General features: G+C 43.4%; 1 protein-coding gene across 1 annotated transcript in view; it reads right to left on the reverse strand.

Annotated features, from left to right (window-relative positions):
• Positions 1–22,691, reverse strand: part of LOC124259782 (ankyrin-1-like) — a 33,900-nt gene extending 11,209 nt beyond the window's left edge. Inside the window, exons 1-3 of the mRNA XM_046693987.1 lie at positions 22,541–22,691; positions 21,729–21,848; positions 13,862–13,894 (exon numbers count right to left, since the gene is read on the reverse strand). Coding sequence (XP_046549943.1) covers positions 13,862–13,894; positions 21,729–21,848; positions 22,541–22,691 — 304 coding nt within the window. The remainder of the gene's footprint in view (positions 1–13,861; positions 13,895–21,728; positions 21,849–22,540) is intronic.
• Between the last annotated feature and the right edge of the window lie 4,735 nt (positions 22,692–27,426).

Here is a 27,426-nt window from a genome sequence, read left to right on the forward strand (position 1 = left end):
TCAAAGGTGGGGTAGCCTAATGGTTAAAGTGTTTGCTCATCATGCCAAAGACCCACATTCGATTCCCCACATGGGTACAATGCGTGAAGCCCATTTATGATGTCCCCCACCGCCAGTGTTATCACAACCCCTAGTGTACAGTACACAACCCTGTGCACTTACAAGAACCCACAAAATTGTTGGTGAAAAAACAGATGATGGCCACATGAATACGCGCAAACTTGGGGGTACAGCAACGTGCAGTAAACTTGGACAAAGTACTGTGACTATATGTTCCAGTCCATCCAACTGTGAATGGGTTAACTATGTTCCCGGCGGCCGAAACATTGTGTGCCGTGGGATTTTGGCCATTTTTTCCCTCCATGGTCAAGTTTTGTTAGGTCCTGCTAAGTTATCTCATGGTATCCATGATGGGCCTTTGGGAAAAACGGGCTGCTGAGTCCGGGATGCTCCAAAGTGCATTACGCGGTTTAATATCTCCGCAGACCACTACAGGTGCCTTACGTTTCCTCCGGCCTGTCGTGTTCTGATGGATTCCCTCATGTTTTGATTAAGGTTTCATGCTTTGCACATTCTGTGAAGACTTTCTACAGATGAAACATGGATGTCGGCCAGCTTTGGAGCACGTTTGTGCCCACAGTATAAAAATAGTTTCTTGTGTGACCCAATTAAAGTGCACTTAGTGGTTGTGTAGCCTGTAAAACTGTGCGTGTGTGTTGTTAATTTCTTTATACTACAGTGGATGAGATTTTGTGTGCAGGTGGGTGTAGCTGGGTGGGGTGATGTATGCTAACAATCTTGTTAATCTGCTTGTGAGTGTAAAGTAATGTTACAGTTACGGATGAGGGAAGTTGTGTGAAGGTGTGTGTGTGTATGTGAGTGTATGTTTCTGTAAAGTAATGTTACAGTTACGGATGAGGGAAGTTGGGTGAAGGTGTGTGTATGTGAGTGTATGTTTCTATAAAGTAATGTTACAGTTACGGATGAGGGAAGTTGGGTGAAGGTGTGTGTATGTGAGTGTATGTTTCTGTAAAGTAATGTTACAGTTACGGATGAGGGAAGTTGGGTGAAGGTGTGTGTATGTGAGTGTATGTTTCTATAAAGTGAGCGATATATGTGGTCTAGCGGGTGGAAGGGTGTGGGCATTACTGTGTGGTGAATTGAAACATTGTGTTATTTCCTTATGTGTGCATGTTTGTGGATGGTGAATGCAGAGTGGATATGTGTTTGTTGTCTGTGAGCTTTAGATTGGATTATGCTAGGTGTTATGGTGTATGCTAGTTAAGGTTCCCCATTATGCTCAATTTTAATATATATATATATTTTTTTTCATGGTTTGTGATGTCATAGATTTAAATGTTTTAATGTCTCTCATAGCCAGTATGGTCGCTATACATTGCAATTGGTCACATCATCATATTTTAGACTCCATAAATGTATTTGGTGAATCAAAATGAACAATCTCTCTCTCTCTCTCTCCCTTCCCCCTCTCTCTCTATCGAGTCCTGCTGGGCCTGCCGTTTATACTCCCTCCCAGACCACGTGCACCGAATCAGACCATAGTAGAACACAGCATGCCGTATCTCGCCGGTCCTGTAAACCATCACACGCCTGGATGTGTCGTGATAGAACAGGATAAATAGGCTACCAGACACCCAAGCTTGCCTTGAAAACCAGGACAAAACGGCAGCTAGGGTGAAACAACCATGACAAAACGTGGCCGAACATAACAAAACTTGAAAGGACCGTGAGATGCCGGGGAATACACATGCCTCCTGTCCCACTACAGACCCACTATGTACCGACTACAAGTTTTGTTACGGTCTATTACATGCTGTCACGTTTTGTTGCATTTCCCCCATTTTACTACAGCGTATGTTTCTCATTAGTACCAGGACTGCCGTGGCAAATTTTTTAACAGTTTAAAAATCTGGCATGGCATCCACGGCAATCACGGACTGTCACGTTTGCTCATTCAGTCCCCCACATTGTCTCACGTCCATCCTGTTTTGTTCCCGTTTCACAAAGTTTCGGGCGAAACGGGCTACAGGCGTTGCTGCCGGGGAACATAGAGTGTAACCCTATCATAAGGATGGGAAAGCCACATTAACTCAGTAATCCTGGTGGCTGAAGAGTTATGTGATCCCCAGGGAGTTGAGATTGATAATAAGCTGTTTGAGATTGACATCCAATGATCAAGAGAAAAACAAAGCACCTTTGAGCAGCTGAGCTGGATATTGCCGCTATACAAATATTATCATAATAATAATGATAATATTGCTGAGAAATTTCGTAAAACCATACTCACTCAGTCACTACAAGGTGAAATGTGAGGGAGGGGTAGTTGAAATATTCTGAGGGGAGTGGGGTAGGCTTATGGTTAAAGTGTTCACTCATCTGGGTTCAATTCCCCACATGTGTGAGGCCTATTTTTGCTGTCCCTCTTTCTTGTCGCTACGTCGTGTGGATGTGTGCTTGTCTATAGAAAGTTTGTTTGCGGTTTTCTTCAACTATGGGAAAGTCTAATCGCAGTAGTTCTAAGAAACGAAAGCATGGTGATAAATGCAACAGTAATTATCGGCGGCGGATCCACATGCCTTGTGTGCAGACTGTTTAGGCACATGTGAATGGTCGCGTTGTGCTTTTTGTAAGGATCTCAACGATGATGATTTCTCGGCATATCTGAGGGTCCGTCGGCATCGAAACGTCCCAAGGCCGAACGTCGTAGAACTACGGCAGTCAATCATTCGAGGTCCCCGTCTCCTACTGAAGATTTCTTAGGGGAGGCGTCTGATTCTTACCTCAGTGAGAACTTACGACAACTGTTCCGACCGCGTGGCCTTAACTCCATCACGTTGGAAGACTCGTCTCCATCTAGGGTTGTTGTGTTGTCTACGTCCTCTCCACAACCTCATCTGTCTACGGTGGTTGTTACTTCGTCTGATTCGCATTTGGTGTCTCAGTCGAATGTGTCACTTGCTTCTAGACCACCACTTTATTCTAGTGCACCATTTGCCTCACAAGCATTGTTTCCTTTCAGACAGATATCGGTGAGAGCGCCGCTTGTTGCCAGTCACGTGATGTGTTTCAGAGCGCCGCTTGTGTCCAATTCGGCGCTTACTACTAGTACTCCCAGTTCGGTGCTTTCTCCCGGTGTTCCCGGATCGGCGCTCTCTACTGGGGGTCACGGATCGGCACTAACTACCGATGGTCCCGGATCGGCGCTTACTACTGGTGGTCTCGGTTCGGCGCTTACTACCGGTGTGCTCGGATCGGAGCTTACAACTGGTATTTCCGGATCGGCGCTTACTACTGGTGTTCCCAGTTTGGCGCTTATTACCGGTGCTCCCGGATCGGCGCTTCCTCCCGGTGTTCCCGGATCGGTGCTTACTACTGGTGTTCCCAGTTCGGCTCTTTTTACTGGCGTTTCCGGATCGGCGTTTCCTCCCAGTGTTCCTGGATCGGTGCTTACTACTGGTGTTCCCAGTTTGGCGCTTCTTAATGGTGTTCCCGGATCGGCGCTTCCTCCCGGTGTTCCCGGATCGGCACTTCCTCCCGATGTTCCCGGATCGGCGCTTACTACTGGTGTTCCCAGTTCGGCGCTTATTACCGGTGCTCCCAGATCGGCGCTTACCTTCGGTTTTCCCAGATCGGCGCTTCATCATGGTGCTTTTAGTTCAGCACTCACTCACAGTCTTCCTGGTTCAGCGCTTACCTACAGTATTACCGGTTCAACGCTTACTCATGGGGTTCCTGGTTCGACGCTGACTTATGGGGCGCCCGGTTCAGCGCTTACTACTGGTGTTCCCGGTTCGGTGCTTCCTCATAGTTCACTGGCTTCAGTATTGAGCTAGGCCAGTGATAACTGTCAAGCTGTCTCCTTCCTCACAAGAGTCCAGCATGCTGATGTATAAGTTCTGCAATGGGAGTCCTAGATGAACTTGTAGCTCTACAAGAACCTTTATGTATTCAACACTATTGGTTATTTACGGCACTTCATTGAGACCGATGACTATAGTCTACAAGTAACAGCGTTAAGCAAGTATGAACTTCAGCTGATCATCTGTTAAGATGACGATTACTTTATCTTCAGTGAAGAAGGAAAAAATCACAATAGCCAGGGAGACAGTCTACTTACATCGGTATTACACGGTGAAATCTTTCACGCGTTTTCCACTCAGTCTGCTGTACACGTGTTCCCTCGTGTAACTCCGGGAGATTACGGACAAGGCCGAGTGTTGATGAAGAAATCAACGACTGCACAGGATTTTACAAGGATCTTTTTCCTGCAACACCGGTGACGTCACTTCGCGGGAATCTGAGATGAATCAAATTCTGCAATTTGATTGGTCCATGAGAGACAACGCCCTGCGCTGAAGTCGGGCATAGCTCACATAACAGGAAGTAGTGTATAGTTGTAAACAGCTTTTCAACGGGGGAGACTTTTGATGATACATCGATTAGGAAGTACCTGACAGACTTGTCTTGGTCCCATGAAGCGGATACCTATCCCAGCCTTTAATTGCCAGTGATGATGAACGGTGCCATTCCCCGGTAGGAGTGATTATGTCGAGTTTGTCAGTCAGCCGGGAGATGCAGTTTACCGAGGGTGCCAGATGGAATCACCAAGGCGCTTTCACATTGGCTGGGTTTACTCGTTTTTTTAGCTGAAGACCTCAGTTCAGAGGTCACTGCAGCTATGTCCGGACTGTCCGTAGGCATCAATGTTACTACCTTCGCCTCTTTATCGAACGTGTCTGGAGTCATTGGTCTTTTTTACCTCGGCCATTCCATCAACTTTACCAATGTTCCGTTAGACTGACGATCCCATGCATTGTATCTACTAACTTTCTTGCTCCATCTGGTGGACCAACACTTCATTTGGAGAACTATACGTTCCTACAATCACTGTTTATATGGCCTTCATCACTCTGTGTACAATGTGTACGTTCCTGACATCTCCATGCCACGAACCTCCTACATTCAGCACTTCTTCAGTGCTGTTATGGTAGCTTGGCTACTCGAACATATCGTATCTCAGACGGCTGTTTACGCTCCACAATTGACACTCTCCTTCAGAAACTTGCGATCGAGCCCTGGGCCTGGCTCCGACCGACCCGGGGTTCTATTTGCCAATCTTTCTGGTGCCAAAGAAAGATTCAGACAAGTTGAGACTAATTTTCAATATGGAGGTTTTCCATAAAATGGTTCTACAACCCCCGCCTCACTTTCGTATGGTGTCGGTGGCTCTTCTCAACGATCATCAAGCCGGGAGACTACATGGTCAGTGTCGATCTCCAGGATTAGTACCTTCACATCCCGATTTTTCCGGCTCTTTGCAAGTTCCTTCGATTTGTCTTCGAGGGCACCCACTATCAGTGGCGTGTCCTCCCGTTTGGAATTTCTTCGGCCCCGTGGCTGTTCACACGGGTATCGAAGCCTATCACCTGTTTCCTTCACCGCAAGGGGATAGTGTTCGAAGCTTACATCAACGACTGCTTTCAGGCGCAGACCGATCATGCCCTTCTGCCTCGTCACATGCAGTTTGCAATACAGCTTCTTCGCTAGACTAACAACTAGTCTCTGAAATGAACATATTTTACTGAAAAAAGTTCATAGTAAAAAAATATAAAATATAATGAAAAGGAGCCCTGAGACTTTCTTCATTTTCCTGAAGCTGAGGAAATCTAGACTTGCCACGTTTTCTAGACTTGTGTGGGCTTTCTTGGATATATTTGCTTCAGGGTCTGTACGACAGACTACTTCTTCGCTAATTAGGCTAGTTAATCAATCTGCAGAAATCGGAACTAGCCCCTACGCGCCATCTTTAATTCTTTGGAGCAGTGTTCGACACAGAGGCCAACAAACTCTTTGTCCCGAGAGATCGTTTCTGCAAGATTCAGCGATTGGTTTATCTGGCACTGGCGCAACCCAGGACGCTTCGTCAGTGGCAGGAGCTCCTGGGCCTCTTGACGTCGGCTCAGGCGTTCACCCTCAGGGGTCAACTACAACTTCGTCCCTTGCAGTTCTTTCTAGCGCCTTACATCAGAGTGGGAGATCCAGTTGCCTTGATCTCTCTACCTCTGCAGCTCCATCCCCATCTCCTGTGGTGGATGGAAGCATTGAATGTTTGCGAGGGAGTTTGTTTGGGGCGGTTTGTTCTGTCTCACCACCTGTATGTGGACGCGTCTCTACATGGGTGGAGAGCTCATCTTCTCAATCAACTAGTGGCAGGGCGGTGGTCTCCCATCAATCGCGCCTGTCACATCAATGTTCTGGAGTTCAGGGCGGTGATGCTTGCAATCAGTCACTGGCAGGATGTCCTACGAGCAACTTCCCTCATGATCCGGTCGGACAACGTAGCTGTGGTTTGGCATATCAACAGGATGGGGTCCACGGGGTCTACTCAACTGCTGCAGTGGACGCAACAGTTCTTCGATCTGGTGGACTCTCTCCACATCTTGGTACAAGCCACCCACATTCCGGGGGTGTAGAATGTCATCGCGAGATTCTCTGTCCCACCAAGTCGCCCCTCTCCAACGGCATGGAAATTGCATCCTCAGGTGTTCCAGACCTTTGCCTTCCGCTCACGACTCCGACAGTAGATCTCTTCGCCACCCGGGTTCAACCATCAGCTGCCTTGGTTTGTGTCACCGATTCCGACCCTCTGGCTTGGGACCATTCCGTGGGAGGATGCCATTCCACCAGAGGCCCTTCTTCCTCGCATATTAGTGAAACTGTGCGCAACTCAGGGATGACTCTGCTTTTGGTCGCGCTCTACTGGCCGCCAGAAGTTGGTTCAGTCAACCTTCAAGACCTAGCCGAACCAGATCCCGCGGCTTCTTCCCGCTCGAACCGATCTCCTGGTACATCCGCAGACTCCGACCAGTTACATTGGTCCCCGCCCACGCTTCCATCTGCACGCTTTGGTGCATCTACATCAGTCGTTAACGGCGAAGGGCTATTCTAAATGGTTGGCTCCTGCCATTACTACAGCGCGATCGCACTTCTACGCAGGTCACACTACAATGACAAATTGAAGAATTTCGAAGCCGCATTGCAGGAAGAGGGCGTCTCATCCCCCACTACGGCGTCCCCACAGATGGTGGCAGAATACCTTCAGCATCTCCGAACCTCCAGAAAACTCAAAGGTTCTACACTATCTACCTATCTGGCGGCTCTTAACATGGTTATTGCAGCGGCCTCAGGTGTGAAGGTGTCCACTGTCCCTGAACTCCTGTCTCTCCTCCGGTCTTACAAACTGGCTGACCAATCTCGAAGTTCCGCCCCAGTTTGGGATCTTTCCGTTGTACTTGCTCATCTCACGCCAGCTGATTATGAACCTTTGGAGGAGAAAGATTTCGAACATGTCTCCTGTAAGACCTTCTTTCTATTGGCCTTGGCTACGGCTGCTCGTATTTCTGAGTTGCATGCTCTTGATGTTTCTCGGGTAAGGTTTGAAAGGTCTAGACATGCGAAAGATTCCTTGGATTGCGGTGGGATTTTCTCGCCAAGAATCAGTTACCAGGACAGCTGGATCACACATTCACGATTCAGCCGTCCACTATCTTGGGCCCAGATGACACTGAGGATCTGTCCTTATGCCCGGTGCGTGCATTAAGGATTTACCTAGCTGCCTCACAGGATCGCCGCAGATTGCGCGAAGAGATTGTTCATTCCATTGTCTACTGCCTCCACCTCGAAGGAAGTCTTCCGAACTACGATCCTGTGTGCTTCTGCCTCATGAGACCGGCCGACGAGCCTCATGAGATTCTCTTGCCTCCACCATGGCTCTTCACAGAAATTGTTCCCTGCGGTCCATCATGGAGGGCTGTTTTTGATGATCAGATACAGTGTTTGCTTCACACTACCTGAGGGACCTCTCAGTTACAGATGTGGAAGGTCTACATCAATTCGGCCCCCTGATCCTGGCGCAGCAATTTTCATCGGCCCATGTTTGCAGATAAAGCAATCCTTCCTTGGTTGGGTTTGCTTTGTACCTAATATAAGATATCGACGTCATCCATGTCTTGGTACTTTTTTCCCTTGGGCTTAGATCATTCTCACCTATGACTTCATAGACTGTGAGGCCAGTCTTCTGCTACACGCAGAGATGATCGACACTCCGCTTACTGACCTCTACTCTCTGAGAAATTACGTCAGTTAAGTGTTGATTTCCGATTACCTACGTGGTTTTCGAAGTGTTCTGCTCCTGAGTCCTTTCTCACCTTTGGTACGTTAGGGAGATTGGTACTGAACGTTAAACTAGTTGAGCATCCGAACTATTCCCTCTTTCACCGCCTTCCAGCGTGTGTCTGTGGGGGGTAGTTTCGAAGCAGGGACTGGCCAGATTAAGGTCCTCGACTTTAATTCACTGGGGTCACCTGATATATCGTGGGGCGGGGCCTACTTGCCAAACTGCGTCCTTTTGCTTGTCAAAAGTTGCGTCTGAAAACCACATTAATTCGGGAGCACCCACTCCCTAGAGTTTTTGTGCTGTGTAACCCAAGGGGTTACATGAAGAAACCCATCTCAAGTTGGAGTTTGCATATCAGGAGTTGGTGCTTTCTCCTGGCCTCCTTGGGTTATGCGTTTTTCCTGGTGGTAGTAACGGGGTAATCTGCGACCCGCCTACCAACCGTGGGATTGTGCATACCGTGAGATAGGATAAGTTTAGAAAGATGCAAATGTTAATGCAAAAGATAAGAATGGAGTCACACCACTTCATGTAGCAGTTCAGCATCCCAAACATGAAAGTGTTCAGTATCTTATAGAGAAAGGTGCCAGTGTCAATGCAGAAGATAAGGATGGAGTTGCACCACTTTATGTAGCAGTTAAGCATCCCTAACATTAATAACCAACCACTGGGTGTCGGCACATATTGTGTCTCCTTGGATGCTGTTATGTACATCAAATGGAAGTTAATGTAAACTGTGTGTATTTTGTAGAATGTTATGTACATCAAATATGTATTTTGTAGAATATCTGCGATGGCTTGGTTGTGAATGATGAGTTGATGCTAACCCTCAGCAACTGTCTACATGGCCTTGTCAAACCGGTAAGTGGTTATATGGAGAAGAAACTTGTATAAGGATATGTATGAATTTAATGGGTTTGTACACCACAACAACAGCGGGTTATGTGTGTACAGGAGAGAAACTGTATGAATGAATTGTCATCATACCCAAATATTGTGGGCTGTTACTCACAGTATCAACCGCTGGTTTGTCTGTCTGTGGCTTTCTTACAGTTTGACACGATATAAGCTGTGTTGAGTTGTATTATCATCCAGATGTATGTGATGTATTGTGAATGTGTGTTAAATTGATCTCCAATGCACATTTCGCAGTTGTGATATTTTGCAGTTGAATATTGTATCTTGATATCTGTTATCAACGCTGTGTGAAGTTGTTGATGAATATCATATACCTGTATATTGATGTATATTATGTAAATGTTGTACCTCTATTGCCACCGCTAACGGTCTGAGTGTGTATAAAGTTTTGTTCAGTTCAGTTAGTGTTATGATGGGATATGCTCCACTATCTTTTACCCATGTCGCATCCATGTAAAGATGTGTAATTTTCTATGTCTTATTTGGATCTAATAAACTTGACTGGTGTACATTATGATTTTTGCTCAGTTTCGAGTCCTAGGCATCAGTACTACGCTAACCTCTAGTGCTTGCACAGTTTCAGATTCCAGGGAGCAGTATTGTGTTAACTACTGAGGTGTTCAGAATCTAGATGATCTTTAACTAACCTCTAGTGCTTGCACAGTTTCAGATTCCAGGGAGCAGTATAGTGTTAACTACTGAGGTGTTCAGAATCTAAATGATCTTTAACTAACCTCTAGTGCTTGCACAGTTTCAGATTCCAGGGAGCAGTATTGTGTTAACTACTGAGGTGTTCAGAATCTAGATGATCTTTTTAACTAACCTCTCTAGTGCTTGCACAGTTTCAGATTCCAGGGAGCAGTATAGTATGAGTGTTAACTACTGAGGTGTTCAGAATCTAAATGATCTTTAACTAACCTCTAGTGCTTGCCCAGTTTCAGATTCCAGGGAGCAGTATAGTGTTAACTACTGAGGTGTTCAGAATCTAGATGATCTTTAACTAACCTCTAGTGCTTGCACAGTTTCAGATTCCAGGAAGCAGTATAGTGTTAACTACTGAGGTGTTCAGAATCTAAATGATCTTTAACTAACCTCTAGTGCTTGCACAGTTTCAGATTCCATGGAGCAGTATAGTGTTAACTACTGAGGTGTTCAGAATCTAGATGATCTTTAACTAACCTCTAGGGCTTGCACAGTTTCAGATTCCAGGAAGCAGTATAGTGTTAACTACTGAGGTGTTCAGAATCTAAATGATCTTTAACTAACCTCTATTGCTTGCCCAGTTTCAGATTCCAGGGAGCAGTATAGTGTTAACTACTGAGGTGTTCAGAATCTAGATGATCTTTAACTAACCTCTAGTGCTTGCACAGTTTCAGATTCCAGGAAGCAGTATAGTGTTAACTACTGAGGTGTTCAGAATCTAGATGATCTTTAACTAACCTCTAGTGCTTGCACAGTTTCAGATTCCAGGGAGCAGTATAGTGTTAACTACTGAGGTGTTCAGAATCTAGATGATCTTTAACTAACCTCTAGTGCTTGCACAGTTTCAGATTCCAGGAAGCAGTATAGTGTTAACTACTGAGGTGTTCAGAATCTAAATGATCTTTAACTAACCTCTAGGGCTTGCACAGTTTCAGATTCCAGGGAGCATAGTTTACCTCATTTAATTTATCTATGCACCGGTATGCAAGCTAAGATTCGACATTTCTGTGTGTACGCATGTAAGATCAAATTTATTGAGGTTTTACAAAAATCAAGAATACTTGTACACAATAGACTTAATAAGAATTGAGTTTTCACATAAATATTTGCGTAATTTATGCAGATACGCATCTTATCTGTACTTCTGCATTAGCAGATTGCATAATATGTATAAAGTTGTTTATCATCAGAGGCTGACTTAAATATTTCACAATATATTTATCTCAAACATCAGAGAAACATTCACAAATACTAGTATACAAAATGCCACTCATCTTCAACAACATTAATTACCTTTTGATTTACAAAATAAACAAAATCTTTCATTAGAAGCTATAATTTCTTATCTCCCAGTCTCTATTGCTAAGTTAAAATTTCCACATCTGAATTTTGAAAGGGCAGATCTCAAATTTAAACAAATATTACATTTTAAGTATTTTTCTACATCTAAAAGGGGTTTATACTGACAATATCAAACAGTTGTATGTGAATTTTCGATGGAAGTATACCAGGAATGCTTTAAATTATCAGCCAGTCTTTGTTTAAAAAGAAACATAAAATACTTAACATTTCCAATATCCTGACTGACGCATGCATAGCCAAAACCATAAGTAAATAAAATATGTTTAACATTAGTTGCCCAAGTTACACGTCTAACAGTTTTTTTGGAGTCTGTTTGGGGGTAAGTACAATAAATGACACCAATATTTGATAACCTTAGTCATATATACAATTTGTAAAGGGAGTCTACCACATTCTCCAAGTACCACATTATTACAAGTAGATTCACCAACTTTAAAAAAATACTTACAAAATTTAATTTGTACAGACTCTATGAGTTTACAATAACTGGTGCCCCAAACTTCAGCCCCATAACATAATATAGGTGAGATCATACAATCAAATATTTTAAACAAATCTTTACAATTGACACCACCCATTTTTCTCTGAAAGTTATTTACAGAAAAGAATGTCTTATTGGCCTGAGAAACAAGACAACTTTACTCCATACAAGTTTTGGTGTTAATACAAGTCCTAAATATTTATAAAAAGATACAGATTCAATTTGTTTACCATTGTAATACCATTTTTCATAATCTCTTAGAGGCCCACCATTTCTAAAAACAAGAATCTTTGTCTTTTTAAGATTTACTGACATACCAGTGAGTGTACAAAATTTCTAAAGAACATTCATCTTTTTCTGTAATTGGTTGCATGTATCAGACAGTGCCAAGACATCATCAGCAAACATAAGTGAACATAGATTATTAAAATCTGATGAAACAGTTACACCTGTACCCAGTGTTCACGAATAGCGTCTGACCCTCTGACAAATCCGGCAGATTTGCCAACGGTCAGACAGAAGTCTACAACCCGCCGGCCCCAGTGTCTGACTGTATATTTCACAATGACTTTGACTGAAGTTGTTTTATGTGACACGTGACACTTGTTTGCTGTTTATAAATCTTATGTTTGTTAATAATTTGAATGTCAATTATAAGAAATATTAAATCTGAAATGTGTGTTTAAGTTTATTCCATGGGTCCTGTGCATTTTCAATGGGTCAGACAGACATCTGAAACTTACAGGACCCAATGTCCTGTGACTTTGAAACACCATTCGTGAACACTGCTGTACCACCCTCCAGTTCCATTAAAGTACATAACTTGTTTATGAAGATAATAAATAGTTGAGGGCTTAAAACACATTCCTGACAGGTACCAATAACGCCAAAAAAACAACATTTAGACAAACCTTTTGATGTTCTAACACAAGCTGATAAATTCTGTTACATTGTTTTTACAACATTAAAATATTTACCACAGATACGAACTTCAGAAAGGGATTGAAGTAAAACATCATGCTTAATAGTGTCAAAGGCTTTGGAAAAATCAATAAAAAGACAATAAAACCTACCTTTCTTTTTACAAGAATATTTCTGAATTAAAGCCTGGACGGAAAATATATGATCAGTTGTAACTATCTCTATAAACCTGAAGGCTGCTTCTCACTATATGTTAGAAATGGCTTCTTTTCCCGGAATTACCGCATTTGAGGTTTTTGTTTGCTCCCAGGTTTTACTTTTTGTAAGTAAGAGCTCTTCCCAGGTTTTACTTTTTCCTAACTCTATATTAACATCAACATTCAAATTCAGATGATATGTTAGTGTTGGAAATCAATTGAAAAATATCGACAAAGATCAACTTAAATGTGCAAATGTTTTCCCTAGCAGGATTGGACCTGTATATTTCACATTCATAAGCAGACGCTCTACCTCACAGCCACAGGGCAACAAAGAACCGGTTCATAAGTGCCAGGGATTGTCAGGGTTATGTATTCTACATGGCTGAAACCTCTACCAAACCACTTACAATAAAAGATGGTCTATTTACCATGTTTACTGCTGGTGATGTCTTTGTGGTAAAAGATAGGTTTTGTAATAAAATCTTCAAATGATTCAGCCTGCATTTTCTGTGAAACCTAATGGAAGTCAATTACAATGTCTGTCCAAAAATGATCACTGATTTCTTTGTTTTTTCATTCAAGATAGCTTCAGAGAATTTAAGTGTGAAAATGTTTCAATTACTTCAAATTTCACATGCAAGAAGTATTACAATTTTTGTCTGGTTTTCTACTCCAAAGAGATGTAAGACATTTTGTCCATTTTGTTCTTCATGAATGGACAGTTAGGGATAAGAAAAAACAAATAATTCAATCTTAAACTAAGCAAAGACTTGATCTTGACAATTCTACCAGAAGGACTAACACTTCTTGTCATCCTTGTGTTTATTATTACTTGAATTTCAAAAGTGTATTTGCAACTCTTCAGAATGCTTAGCAAATTATTGCAACTCCTTTCAATTGTTAAAAGATATCTACCGAGTTATGTCAAATAATGGATTTTTCAATATGTCTAAAATGAAAAGCTGATTGGAGCCTCTTGAACAAATCCCTGTGTTCTCAGTGGAGGGAAAATAGGATTAGAGATGAAAGGAGGAGAAAAGAATTTAAAACACAAATGGACAGAACAAAAAAGGTACCTACCAATGATATTTCTAAGTTGCGTATCCAACCCATCTGAAACAATGAAATGAATGAGCTTAACTCAGCATTGAAAATATACAAACATTTAAAACAAACTGTGGGATTTGAGCTCAAATTAAGTACATAGACATAGTACATATATAGACCTATTAGAATATTTCCAAACCATGATTAAGGGCAAGTAGACATTGCAGGTTTTAGGGTAGACTTCATCATGAAACCCACCACAAAACTTAAATTTGAAAAAATGTGATTTTTCGGATAAAATTGATATCTTATACTTATCCTGACTCATGTTATATTTGCTTATCTCCTTCTTCCTTCGATGGTTAACTGGGAACTTGAATCCCTTCCAGTTCCCTGAAGCAAACGTACAATCACTCACCCTGGAGTTGCCTCCCTTATCTCCCGCCAAAAAGCACCCACATGACCATAGACATGCTGTCCTCGCTCTCTCCGAATAAGCCCCCACAAAGGCTTACAGGCAAGCCAGTAGTGGTGAGAGCGGACGGTTGGGAGGGCTTTATCTCATGATTCTGAATAAGTATAATATATCAATTTTACCCGAAACATTACATATTTTCCCTTATCCTGACTAATGCTATATTTCCTGATTGAATCCGACGGAATAGGCGGTGGGTTAGCCACCTACGGGATGACGTCAGTGTTTGTTCATATACCCCCAGGGAACTCAGCTTGCGGCTTGAATGCTTCAATTTCCTGATCATAACCGGGAGACCACCTTCTCTTACATACGTAAAAGAAGTAAATCATATAGATTTCATGGATTTTAAGATCAACTAGTACGCCACAATGTCTAGTTATCTTGGACAACCCATATGTTAAACTAAGGGTTATTACCGAAACTGGTGTCGCGAGTCAATATGTTAAGGTAAGGACTATTACCGAAACTCCAACCTTGGTGTGATGCATCCACAAAGAGACGTAGGTTGTAAGCCGGCTCTCGTAAATAAGTTCTTCTGCAGACATTCGACTTGTCTGTCCACCAAAGTAGATATGACTTCAGGTGCTGCGGAATGGCGATTCTTTTGACGCTGTCTAGGTGAGCTATCAGGAAGCGTTGTAACGGACGTAGTTGTAACCTTCCTCTGTGTGTGAGAGCCTGAGCCAATGTCAAGAGACCTAGGAGTCGTTGCCACCATCTTATGTCTAGTGGAGTGTTGATAGCATCTGGTAGACTTGCCTGAATGCTCAACCATCGGTCTTCCGGTACCATAATGCAGTTCTTCGTGGTGATAAACCTGATGCCTAAAAACTGTAGATCCTGAGATGGCTATAAATCTGACTTTAATTGGTTGACTTGCCAGCCTAACTGCGTCAGTAGTTTGATCGTGAACTGGAGTTGACATTTGAGTTGATCTGCTTGTTGATGAGCCTGAATTCCATCATCTAGGTAGAAGGCATTGTGCAACTATGGGCTTGGTTATACGTGTGAATAGCAACAGGGCCGACAAAATTCCAAAAGGGAGGACCTTCCATTGGTAATGTTGCCCCTGGTAGAGAAATCGTAGATACTTTCTCGACTCTGGATGCATGGGGATGTGTAGGTATGCATCTTGCAGATCCATGTTGGCTAAGTAGTCGTTGGGTGTGATTAGATCTCGCAGTTAAGGCAAATGTAGCCTCTTCAACTTGCCCGGTCTTAGTAAGTAATCTAGGTAGAACCGCTTCATATTCTAAATGAGGTGGAACTTCTCCTTGGAGTACTTTTTCGGTACCAGGAAAACTGGAGAATAAAACACGGGTGTGAGCTCGTCTTGATCTAAGATCTATACAGCATTCTTTACTAGTAGTGTGTCTATGGCCTGTGTCAACTTGACACGTTGAAGTTTTGGATACCGATGTACCTGTGGGTTGACAGTGAGTGGTGGCATTGCCTTCAACTGTATCTTGTATCCCTCTCGTAGTACTTGTACAACATACTCATCCTGTAGTATTCTCCAATTCTCCCTACGGTTGACGGTTGTACAAGCGTCTGGAGTCGTTCCAAACCTGGACTTCATCGACGAGATCCCTGGACACTGTCGGAGAAGCGACCATGGTCAGAGTAACCTCAGGCGTTATAGTTGGAGCGACGAAAAGAGCCATCATGTGAAGTGGGGTATTTCTTTTCCTTAGTTCTCTGGATGCCGGAAAAACGTGACCGCAGTTGATTACGTTGCGACTTCTGCCGGAACATATTGTTCATGGTCTGCATCTGATCTTTCGAGTCCTGTGTGACTTCCCAGAACATCTGCTAAATACCTCCGTCAAATAGTGTCGGTGCTGCCCAACGTTTCCTTAAGAGAGGCTTGGTGTAAGTGTCCAGACAGTTACAGGATCCTAGGAGGCCTTGACGATGTAATAATGTGATGCCCACCAATGTTGAAGTTAAGTGATCAGAGATGAATTACGTTGACTGACAAGCGCTGATAAAATCTCCTCTCTTCCTCTGTCGTAGGATTCTTGAAGGCATTCATAACAGCCTCGTTGATAGCCCTGGATCTAGCAAGCCTGAAAATCGCCTTCCTTGTGGTGGTGTCAAGTTGAGCCATCTTCTTATCCTCAACTCTGTGTTTTTTTGTTTTAAACATATTTTATTCGAAAATTAAATGGATTGGGCACAAGTTATCCAACTTAGGAACGCCCTCTCCCAGAAATTACATATATCATATTTACAATATTGAAAAACATTGACAACAGGGATTTATGAAATGAATTCACAAAGTCTTTAAAGAGGATGCGTATAATATATACAAGAATAAAACTACAAAAATCTTTCAGTGAGCTTAATACATCTGTGTACATGTTCAAATAATCATTCATTTTCATCTAGTGTTAGTGTAGCATGACCAAAAAACAATAATTCTCTTAATGGGTATGCGATGTTTAACGACAGTATTTACATTTGCAAACAAATCTTTACGCTGCGTTGTATACAAAGAACATTCTAAAGGATAATGCCATGAATTTTCACAAGAACAACCACAAGTACAAGAAGCATCTGATCTTATCGAATAACTCATAATTAAGCGGACTTGTATTGTACCTTAGTATTGTGTGAATAATGTTCAATTTCCTTGTACCAGACCAAAAGAAAGGCGGGGCTGCATTTATTTTATTTTGAATTTTCAATTTAAAACCAGCTAAAGAATCTATGTTCCTTGTTTCTATGGGCACATTGTTCCACATTCGTATAGTAGATTGAAAAAAAAGATGATAAGGAAAGTTTCAATCTCGTAAATGGAAGGAAGAAGTTTTAAGAGTTGTGAAGGTTATAACATGATTTTTGGCCAACATATGTAGGTAGTAATTCCTGGAGGTATGATGGTGCAATATTGTGAATAATCTTATAAAATAAGCAAAGTTTTCCTTTTCTTCCAGGTTCACTAAGGGTTACCCAACCAGTTTCAAAATACAAATGATCACGAGAAGTATATTTTGGAAGTCCTGTCACTATACGAGCTGCTTCTAACTGTAACTGTTCTAAGGAGTTAGTTTGATCAGCTGTACTCCATACCATAATTCACTCAACTCTGTAACTATGGGACTTCAAGTTGCTGAGGAGATGATAATCTTCATCAATCTACGGCGAATTGACAAAGGTGTTCATATTGTGTAGAGGGAATTTATGAGTGCTAAACAAAGGCGTATGTTGACCCTGTGCCTTCGTAGTCTTCGCGAAGGCCATCTTAGGATTCTCGGGTACTTGAGATATAGGTGGGATTGTGATGTCAAAATCCTCATTTGTCATACAATACTTCACTGCTGGATTGGAGTCCTGAGTAGGCGACGAAGTAGGCAGGCCATCTGCAACCCAGGATAACACCTCCGCATCGGTATGGATGAAGGAATTCACCTCATCCTGTTGGTTGTCCTCTGACATAGCTGTAGGGTTTGCTCAGTCTGAGAGGTTCGCGCAGGCTGTTGAGTTTGAACAAGCAGTAGGGTTTGCGCAGGTCGTGAGGTTCCCGCAGGCTGACAGGTTCGAGCAGGTTGTAGTGTTCGTGCAGGCTGAGGGGTTCGCGCAGGCTGCACATGAGTGACCAGTTGTCTGATTGCTCTCTAATTCCAACCTCTGTGTCATAGCTTGAACCACCCTCCTAGTGATGTCATCTACACAGTCATCTGGGTTGAAGGACTGCGCACAGGACGTCATATGTTGATGAGGTACAATTGCCGTAGGCTCCTCCATAGACGTCGGTCATGTGGTAGCGTTCGCGAACACTAACGGGTTATGAGATGACTGATGACGGAGATGAGTATCAGATAAATGTCTTGGGAGGTTCACCCACCTCGATGATTGCTGCATGGAAGCCGGACGACTGCAAGCAGGAGGGTTCACACACTCTGATGTATTTGGTTGAGGAATTGCGAGGTGTAGACTGCCTGAACAACGTAGAAGATGAAGTTCGTCTGCTCTGCGATGAAGGGTTCGGCCACCCTGAAGCCCTGGATGTAGTCAAATGTTGAGACGATCTGATGACAATCTCAAGTTCTAATGCCAGTGGGTCTGAGTATGTAGAATCGTCTGATTCAGCACCAGGCATCAGGTGGTCCGCAAACGACTGTTGAATAGTAACAGGAGCTGTAGATCTTGATGACGACGACGATTTCAATGTAGAGGGCTTCTTAGTAGAGGAGTACGACTTCTTCTTCTTATGCCGCACCTCATATCCTTCCGTAGGAGGGGACTTCCTCTTAGCCGGGGGCTGAGACGCTATTTCTGCAGCACCAGGGGACACCACGAGAAATGACTCCGACGACATGGTAGGGGCAGGAATACGGCTATGCTCTGCACAAGTAGATGGCAACAACTCACGATCAGATGACTGCATTTCACCCTTCTCAGTGTAGACTTTGCTGGAACGCCACACCTTATCCAAAGTTTTGCATAAATCGTCATAATAAAGAACATGAGTTCAAGACACAAGCCGAGCATACAGGGTGCGAGTCAAACGCTGAGACTAGATACTTGCAATGTTTACATGACTTCATGAAACAAACAGTCACCTGGAACGGAGTGAAAACGTTCAAAGATTAGACTTAATTTATACAATTGTTTTCATAAATATGATGGAGTATATCACATATTTTCCATTCACGGCGTAATTTGAGTCAAAAGCCCAAAGTAAAAAAGGATATAAGCCTGAAGAGACCCTGAAGAGACCGCCCAACCGTAAGCTTGGGCAATGAAGAAGAGAGTGAGGACAGCATGCCCATGGTCACGTGGGTGCCTTTTGGCAGGAGATAAGGATGAGTGTACTTTCACTTCAGGGAACTGGAAGGGATTCAAGTTTCCACATAACCACCGAAGGAAGAAGGTGATGAGCAAAGTCAGGATAAGGAAAAATAAATAGATATAACATAGAACACATGCACTAAAAAAACCAGGTGTAATCATACCCATAATGAAATATTTATTGATTGCAGCATGGAATAATAATAACTTAAAAGCAAATCAACAACACAAGCTTTACACTGAAAATCATTGCATTTGACTGAATCAACAAATTGCTATTTGTCAGAATAAGAATATACATTTCAATATGAATGTTCATGTTGGAATACTTTCGGCCATCATGAACAAAATTTATTGTCACTATGACTAGTAAATTCCCACCAAGTGAGCCGAGTCTCGTCTGTTTGTCATGATAACCATTGTCCATCATGTGTTTCAGTCTGGGGTAGTAGGGTAGTGTACAGTCTCACATGTTTGTCATGATAACCATTGTCCATCATGTGTTTCAGTCTGGGGTAGTAGGGTAGTGTACAGTCTCACATGTTTGTCATGATAACCATTGTCCATCATGTGTTTCAGTGTGGGGTAGTAGGGTAGTGTACAGTATCACATGTTTGTCATGACAACCATTGTCCATCATGTGTTTCAGTGTGGGGTAAGAGAGTAGTGTACAGTCTCACCTGTTTGTCATGACAACCATTGTCCAACATTGTGAGTCAGTGTGGGGCAGTAGAGTAGTGTACAGTCTCACCTGTTTGTCATGACAACCATCGTCCAACATTGTGAGTCAGTGTGGGGTAGTAGAGTAGTGTACAGTCTCAACTGTTTGTCATGACAACCATTGGCCTACATGTGAGTCAGTGTGAGGCAGTAAAGTAGTGTGCAGTCTCAACTGTTTGCCATGACAACCATCGTCCAACATGTGAGTCAGTGTGGGGTAGTAGGGTAGTGTACAGTCTCACCTGTTTGTCATGACAACCATTGTCCAACATTGTGAGTCAGTGTGGGGTAGTAGAGTAGTGTACAGTCTCACCTGTTTGTCATGACAACCATTGTCCAACATTGTGAGTCAGTGTGGGGCAGTAGGGTAGTGTACAGTCTCACCTGTTTGTCATGACAACCATTGTCCAACATGTGAGTCAGTGTGAGGCAGTAAAGTAGTGTGCAGTCTCAACTGTTTGCCATGACAACCATCGTCCAACATGTGAGTCAGTGTGTGGGTAGTAGGGTAGTGTACAGTCTCACCTGTTTGTCATGACAACCATCGTCCAACATGTGAGTCAGTGTGGGGTACTAGAGTAGTGTACAGTCTCAACTGTTTGTCATGACAACCATTGTCCAACATGTGTTTCCGTGTGGGGTAGTAGAGTAGTGTACAGTCTCATCTGTTTGTCATGACAACCATTGTCCAACCTGTGAGTCAGTGTAGGGTAGTAGGGTAGTGTACAGTCTCACCTGTTTGTCATGACAACCATCGTCCAACATTGTGAGTCAGTGTGGGGTAGTAGGGTAGTGTACAGTCTCACCTGTTTGTCATGACAACCATTGTCCAACATGTGTTTCAGTGTGGGGTAGTAGAGTAGTGTACAGTCTCACATGTTTTTCATGACAACCATTGTCCAACATTGTGAGTCAGTGTGGGACAGTAGAGTAGTGTACAGTCTCACCTGTTTGTCCTGACAACCATTGTCCAACATGTGAGTCAGTGTGGGGTAGTAGAGTAGTGTACAGTCTCACATGTTTTTCATGACAACCATTGTCCAACATTGTGAGTCAGTGTGGGACAGTAGGGTAGTGTACAGTCTCACATGTTTGTCATGACAACCATTGTCCAACATGTGAGTCAGTGTGGGACAGTAGAGTAGTGTACAGTCTCACATGTGTGTCATAACAAACATTGTCCAACCTGTGAGTCAGTGTGGGGTAGTAGGGTAGTGTACAGTCTCACCTGTTTGTCATGACAACCATCGTCCAACATGTGAGTCAGTGTGGGGTACTAGAGTAGTGTACAGTCTCACCTGTTTGTCATGACAACCATTGTCCAACATTGTGAGTCAGTGTGGGGCAGTAGAGTAGTGTGCAGCCTCACCTGTTTGTCATGACAACCATTGTCCAACATTGTGAGTCAGTGTGGGGCAGTAGAGTAGTGTACAGTCTCACCTGTTTGTCATAACAAACTTTGTCCAACATTGTGAGTCAGTGTGAGGCAGTAGAGTAGTGTACAGTCTCAGCTGTTTGTCATAACAACCATCGTCCAACATGTGAGTCAGTGTGGGGTAGTAGGGTAGTGTACAGTCTCACCTGTTTGTCATGACAACCATCGTCCAACATGTGAGTCAGTGTGGGGTAGTAGGGTAGTGTACAGTCTCACCTGTTTGTCATGACAACTATCGTCCAACATGTGAGTCAGTGTGGGGTAGTAAGATAGCAAACAGTCTCAACTGTTTGTCACGACATGTGAGTCAGTGTGGGGTAGTAAGATAGCAAACAGTCTCAACTGTTTGTCACGACAGCCATTGTTCCACATGTGTTTAATGAACTCCATGGAACAAAGTTTACATAAAATACCAAACTAGGAATATTTTGGAATTTAGATCAGTTCTAAATATACACAGATCACCTTACTTTGAACTGGTGTGATTGTAACCCCAGTGTTGTTGGCCAAGTTGTAGACATTAGTAACTGGGTTTCTGCCTGTAGAGTTGAACACTGTATCTTGGGCTGGAAGAAGAATCAGTGAGGAAACTCAGTTTGAGTAATCCAAGCTCTTAACATAGCTGTTGTCCCCATTACCATTTTCACATTTCCCCAAGAACCTGCGTTCGAAATATCTGCCCGCCCGACTGCCAGATTATCAAAATAAACCTGCCCGACAGTCGGGTTACAATTTAGACATAGCAGTCTACATAATGGGGGGTTCCTGACCACTTCCTCCTAGGGCGTTATTTCTGTCTAATTCCACTAGCAGCGCCTAGTAAAAATGATGATCCCCGAGCCGGCAACCCATTTTTTCAGCAACCTCAAATCCTTTTTTTCGACCCGACACCAAGGTTGCTCGAACTTCCAATTATAGGAGCCACAAAATCCGTAGGGCACCAGGAGTTTCGGCAACGACAACGCAATGGAACCGAAAAGCCCAACGTTTCCAGATTTTCCAATCTGTAGTCGTGCCCCAGATCCTAGAAAGCTATCTTAGATAGAGCAAGACTACAATGACCTACTGGACGAAAAAATGCAAACTATAGCGGTAAAAGCTGCAACAGCATTAATTCAAAAAGGAATATCGCTCATGTATCCTGAGGATTTCATTATGTATAGTTTTACTGGAAGTTGATACTTCATGCTACCCAGATCAAACAATTCCATCCTGAGTTTGTCGTATATAATGGGTTTGACTCTATCCAGTTTTATGTTTCCATTGACTCGCATTTTCCAACTTCTTAGGAAGCATTCCACTGTAAGATCTGCTGGTGTGAATATGATCTCTTGTTCTTTCAAAAGTTCTATAAGTTTTGGTTTAGTCAGATCGGAGTAGCCAACCAGACGTCTTTTTTTAGCCTCAGATCGCAGCTCTTTTATGGTCATCATCGTTTTAGTGATATGAAACATAGCGCTAAATGTTACTATTATCGCTAAATTAGACGAATGGCTCATTTTGAGTACAGTGAAGCCCCGTTAGTCCGGACTCCGATAATCCGGATGCCTCGCCTCCCGGGCGATTTCAGCTTGTTACCAATCTATGCCTATATAATTTGCCTCGATAATCCGGAAATTCGGTTTCCGGAACCGGACGGTAAGTAGCTGTCACCAATCAGCAAAATAAACAGTAAATTGGTTCAAAGTCCGGACGCTGTAAGTCGTGTTCACGAACCGTAACAACACCGCCCGGCGATGTTTACTTAAATAACTGGCCAACTGGGTTGTTGTTTTAGTTAGACATAAAAAGCTCCCGACTGAAGATACTGTACATTTACACTTTGATTGACACCACAAAACAAAGCGCTGGATGACAAGTGAGCTGTTTTGTGATTGGTTAATGTACTTTGACAGACAGATCCGTCACGTGGACTAAAAGTGATTTTGCTTTACGACAATGCTGCAAGTCACAAATGTGCTTCGCTAACTTTGCGAAATGTGACCAAATACCACGCCTCATATTCAACCGATGGATGCAGGAATAATTCGGACATTCAAGGCATACTACAATAGATCGCTTGTTAGACATTACCTCACCTGTGCTGAGGAAGGACGTGATCAGACACGTCGGATCAACATGCGGATGTCACTCGGTAAAATTATTGATGTGATGAATTAAGCTTTACATTAAATGCTTATTTGTTTTATCCAGATTCGTGTCGTTTTTGTAATTCTTAGGGAAGCAACTTGGGTCTTGATTCAGTAGTCCGGACTATTCGGAATCCGGACGAATTTACTGAGAAACGCAACCGTCCGGATTAACGAGGCTTCACTGTATATCAAAATGGTTTTGAATAAGTGTTCTTACGTGCTTCTCGGTACGACCGATTTGTGTAATAAGAACTGTAGAGGCCCCGATGCTCTCAGCACATGAAACTTATAAAAAGAGGTTGCATGAACTATGTTTGCGTTATATGCGGAAAAGGTGTGAGAGCTCCTTTGAAGTTATGCAAGGAACATGGAAGTGTGGCGAAAGCAAACAGAAATTTGTATTATAAGAATAAAGAACAGTCAATATAATGGGCTATGAAAGGCCTATTAGAGATAAATAATTACTTAGGCTATAACCATGGCTACCGTCAGAGAACTGAAAGCTCTCGCGAAAAGTCATGGTATGACTGGTTATTCAGGCAAGAGGAAAGCCAAATTGCTGACATTGCTGGAGATTAAATATGTTAACCCTCCCACAGTAAAAGAGCTCAAAGCTCTCGCAAAAAGTCGCGGACTGAAAAATTATTCTTGTATGGTAAAAGCACAACTGTTAACATTGCTGGGAGACACCCAGTCGTTCGAATTGCGATTCATGCCCACAAAGCACGCTGTGGATAGGTATCTGAGAGGTTAGCAAGCTACATGCCATTCAAAGGCGGATCCTACATAGACTTGCCTCCTTACTTTAAGAATAAAGTACGGAGCATGGGGTTCTGTCCGTGGAAAGGCTAGTTATCCAACGTAAAAATTGTCGTACATGTTCATAGTGGCGCAGGGGGCAATTGAAAACATATACTGAACCGCAAAATAAACGCAACTTACTTTGTGAAAAACATGCGCTTCAAATAAGTTTATAATAGGGGGAAATACTATCCCATCATGAAACCACTCATTCCAAGATGGTTTTGCCGTTGTTTCCGGTTATTCTTGACCATATCGCCGGAATGCGATTGCTTTCATGCTTTTGGTGTTTTCTGCATGATGTTTTCACGTTTCACACAAAAATGCGTGCATTTCCATCCAGTTGAATCCTTTATAAGGCAGGTCATTCAAAAAACACCATACACCACAAAATCGACTTGAAGAACTCGGAAAAAACACGCCACGTCTAACGCAACAGCAGCGAGGGATCGCCATTGGAATGTTGCTGACCGGATCAACAGCAACTGCGGTGGCCAGGCACTTCGGATGTCAAGTGACATCAATCACCAGACTCTCCGCAAGGCATCGACATACCGTAAATGTTCAAGACCGGCCACGCTCAGGACATCTGAGAGTAACAATGCCAGGTCAAGATCATGACATCCGGGTTACTCATCCGCGTAACCGACAACAACGAGCATTACAGACGGCTGCAACCATTCAAGGGCCACACCGTAACATTTCTGCACACCGTTTGTCGCCGACTGAGGGCAGCGGGGATCAGATGTTGCGTCACCGCCCTTACGTTGGACCAATACTTACACCATCGTTTACAGTGGGCTTGACAACACCAGCGTTGCGACGTCAACAATGGCAACAAGTGTTGTTTTCTGATGAGTCGAGATTCCACATGTCACACACGAAGGCCAATTCTGTGTATGGAGAACAGCGTAATGGCGTGTTTGGAGGCTGATCAGCGCATGGTGTGGGGTGACTGCCATAGTCTTTAGAAACAAAATTCTTCAAAACGAAACGTAAAACCACGCTGTTCCAGGCCCAGCCTCAGCTCCAGGTTTCCAGCAGGACGATGCTTGTCCTCACACAGCACGGGTCTCTATGGACTTCCTGAGGGAACAACATTGCTGTAGTGCCCTGGTCCTCTCTGTGTCCCTGGATATGGCACCCGATCAAGCATGTGTGGGATGAAATTGGAAGACGGATACAGGCAGCTGGTCCACCTCTAAACCTTAGGGATTTGGAAGCTAGACTGGTCAGAGAATGGAATCAAATGCCCCAAGCCTTCTTCCAGACACTTGTTGACTCAATGAGACGACGTTGTACTGCGTGTATTGCAGCCAATGGGGGTCACACCCGCTACTGATTGAGACACTGTTTCATGACATTTTTTGTGTTTGGGGTGGAGTGGTGACAAGTGCTTTTTCAATAAACATTAGTGTTGTTTTCATCAGAGACTACTACCCATTTCTTCAATGTTTACTTGTCTGTTGTTTATTCATAATGTTCAAATTATGTGTTCCATAAATTAACATTTGTTGGCATTTGCAATTCAAGTTGCGTTTCTTTTGTGGTTTAGTATATTTTAGCAAAAGCGTCCACTGCAGTCCACAATCCCAAACGAGGGAGAAAGAAATAGATAGATAGATTGCGATCGCATATAAAGCTTCCTATCTTGTGGGATTGCATCCAACTCGCGAACCTCAGATAACCTTACTGGCGTTTGAGGAAAATCTTGAGATGCGGTCATGATCTGAACTTCGCAAATCGGGCGCACGACAGTTGTCAGCGGCTGCCTGACAAAGCACGACTCCAGCATGTTTATACATACTTCCCTATTTTTGTACCTGGAATAAAACTATTTAGTACAACCCCTTATTTTTAGTTCCATGACATTACCTTCATCATCCATGACAAGATAGGGGTGGTAAGGATAATATCGATGATCCTGTTCAACTGAGATTCGATTATCACTTCTTGTCGTTTGTACACGTTGTCTTGTAAGTGCAGGGCGTATAAGGTGTTGTCCTCGCCGGGCAGATCGAATCCCTCGCGTGTCCCCGAGATCGGCTAGCTTCACGTTGGATTGATGGTTCATCGTTTATACAAATTTCTGAAATGGTTTTCACTTGGTTTTCAGTTAATTCCCGGACGTGCAATTCAGATCCATGACATGTATGTTGTCGGTAGGAAAATTTTGGTGAAGCGATATCATGTCTTCCACGTTGGCGGTGACTCCTGCAGAGTGGTGTAGGCATTCGCGTTCACCTGCATGTAATCCGTTTTCGCGTCCGGGTTAAGCTCGATAGCATGTGGGCTACTTCTGACGATCAGCTCGCGTCTATGAGTTGGGATGTAAGCCACGAGCAGCGTTCCATTGTTCACGACTTTCGTCAGATAGTCATCTTTGTTGTCCGTGGAAGCGTGGGGAGAGCCGAGCGTGATGTTGAGACTCCAGTCTACTTGGGATGGCACTAATACCCATTTGTTGTCGTCGTTGAAGAGGAGAGTGTACTGCATGTTTCTGGAGACAGCCGTGGTCTCAACGTCATCCAGGTGGAATAGCTTGCCGCGGAACGCTGGGGTTATCGTCCATTTGTCCTCGTTGCGGACCAGGTCGTACTGCGTGTTGATGACCACTCCTCCGGTATCGATGAAATCGCCTCGGTCGTTCTTGCTACCGGCAGCAGTAGAGGGCGGCAGTTTGATGCTTTTGTAAATGTTGTTTTTCAGTTGCAAGGCATACAGTTTGCCGTCGACTCCGGGTTCGTCAAATCCGTGCATGTCCCCGAGGTCAGAGATCGCTATGTTGGCCATTTTCTAACGCGTGTTAATGGACATCAAGACATGATCACTCTCATATGTGCAGTGTTGCGCTGAGATATCCTATACTTATGGGATCGTGTTTAATGTCTAAAACTGATACTTCCAATTCCATGATGGTGCCTCATGTTAATTTCTTGTACTGCCGCGACGACAACAATTCTGTTTTGCCATCGTTGTACTTTTCTGTTTTCACGGGAACGGCTTTCAGCAGCGTGGAAGGTCGTTCGCCTTGAACATTGTCGGTTGTGCTCAGCTTATCGAGATGAATGCACAGTTCGTGATACGGAATGAGATCTGGTAATTTTGTGCCGGTCATGGTGGTTTTTGGTGGTATGTAGTTTGACATCAACCCGACATCAACGGTCAACTGAGTCTCAAGTTGGTTTTTCCGTTGTTGGCTAACACAACCATGCCGTTCGAGTCGTTCATTTTG

Source organism: Haliotis rubra, unplaced genomic scaffold (assembly GCF_003918875.1).
Source record: "Haliotis rubra isolate DU_JTF1 unplaced genomic scaffold, ASM391887v1 Scf737, whole genome shotgun sequence".
Lineage (NCBI taxonomy): Eukaryota > Metazoa > Mollusca > Gastropoda > Lepetellida > Haliotidae > Haliotis > Haliotis rubra.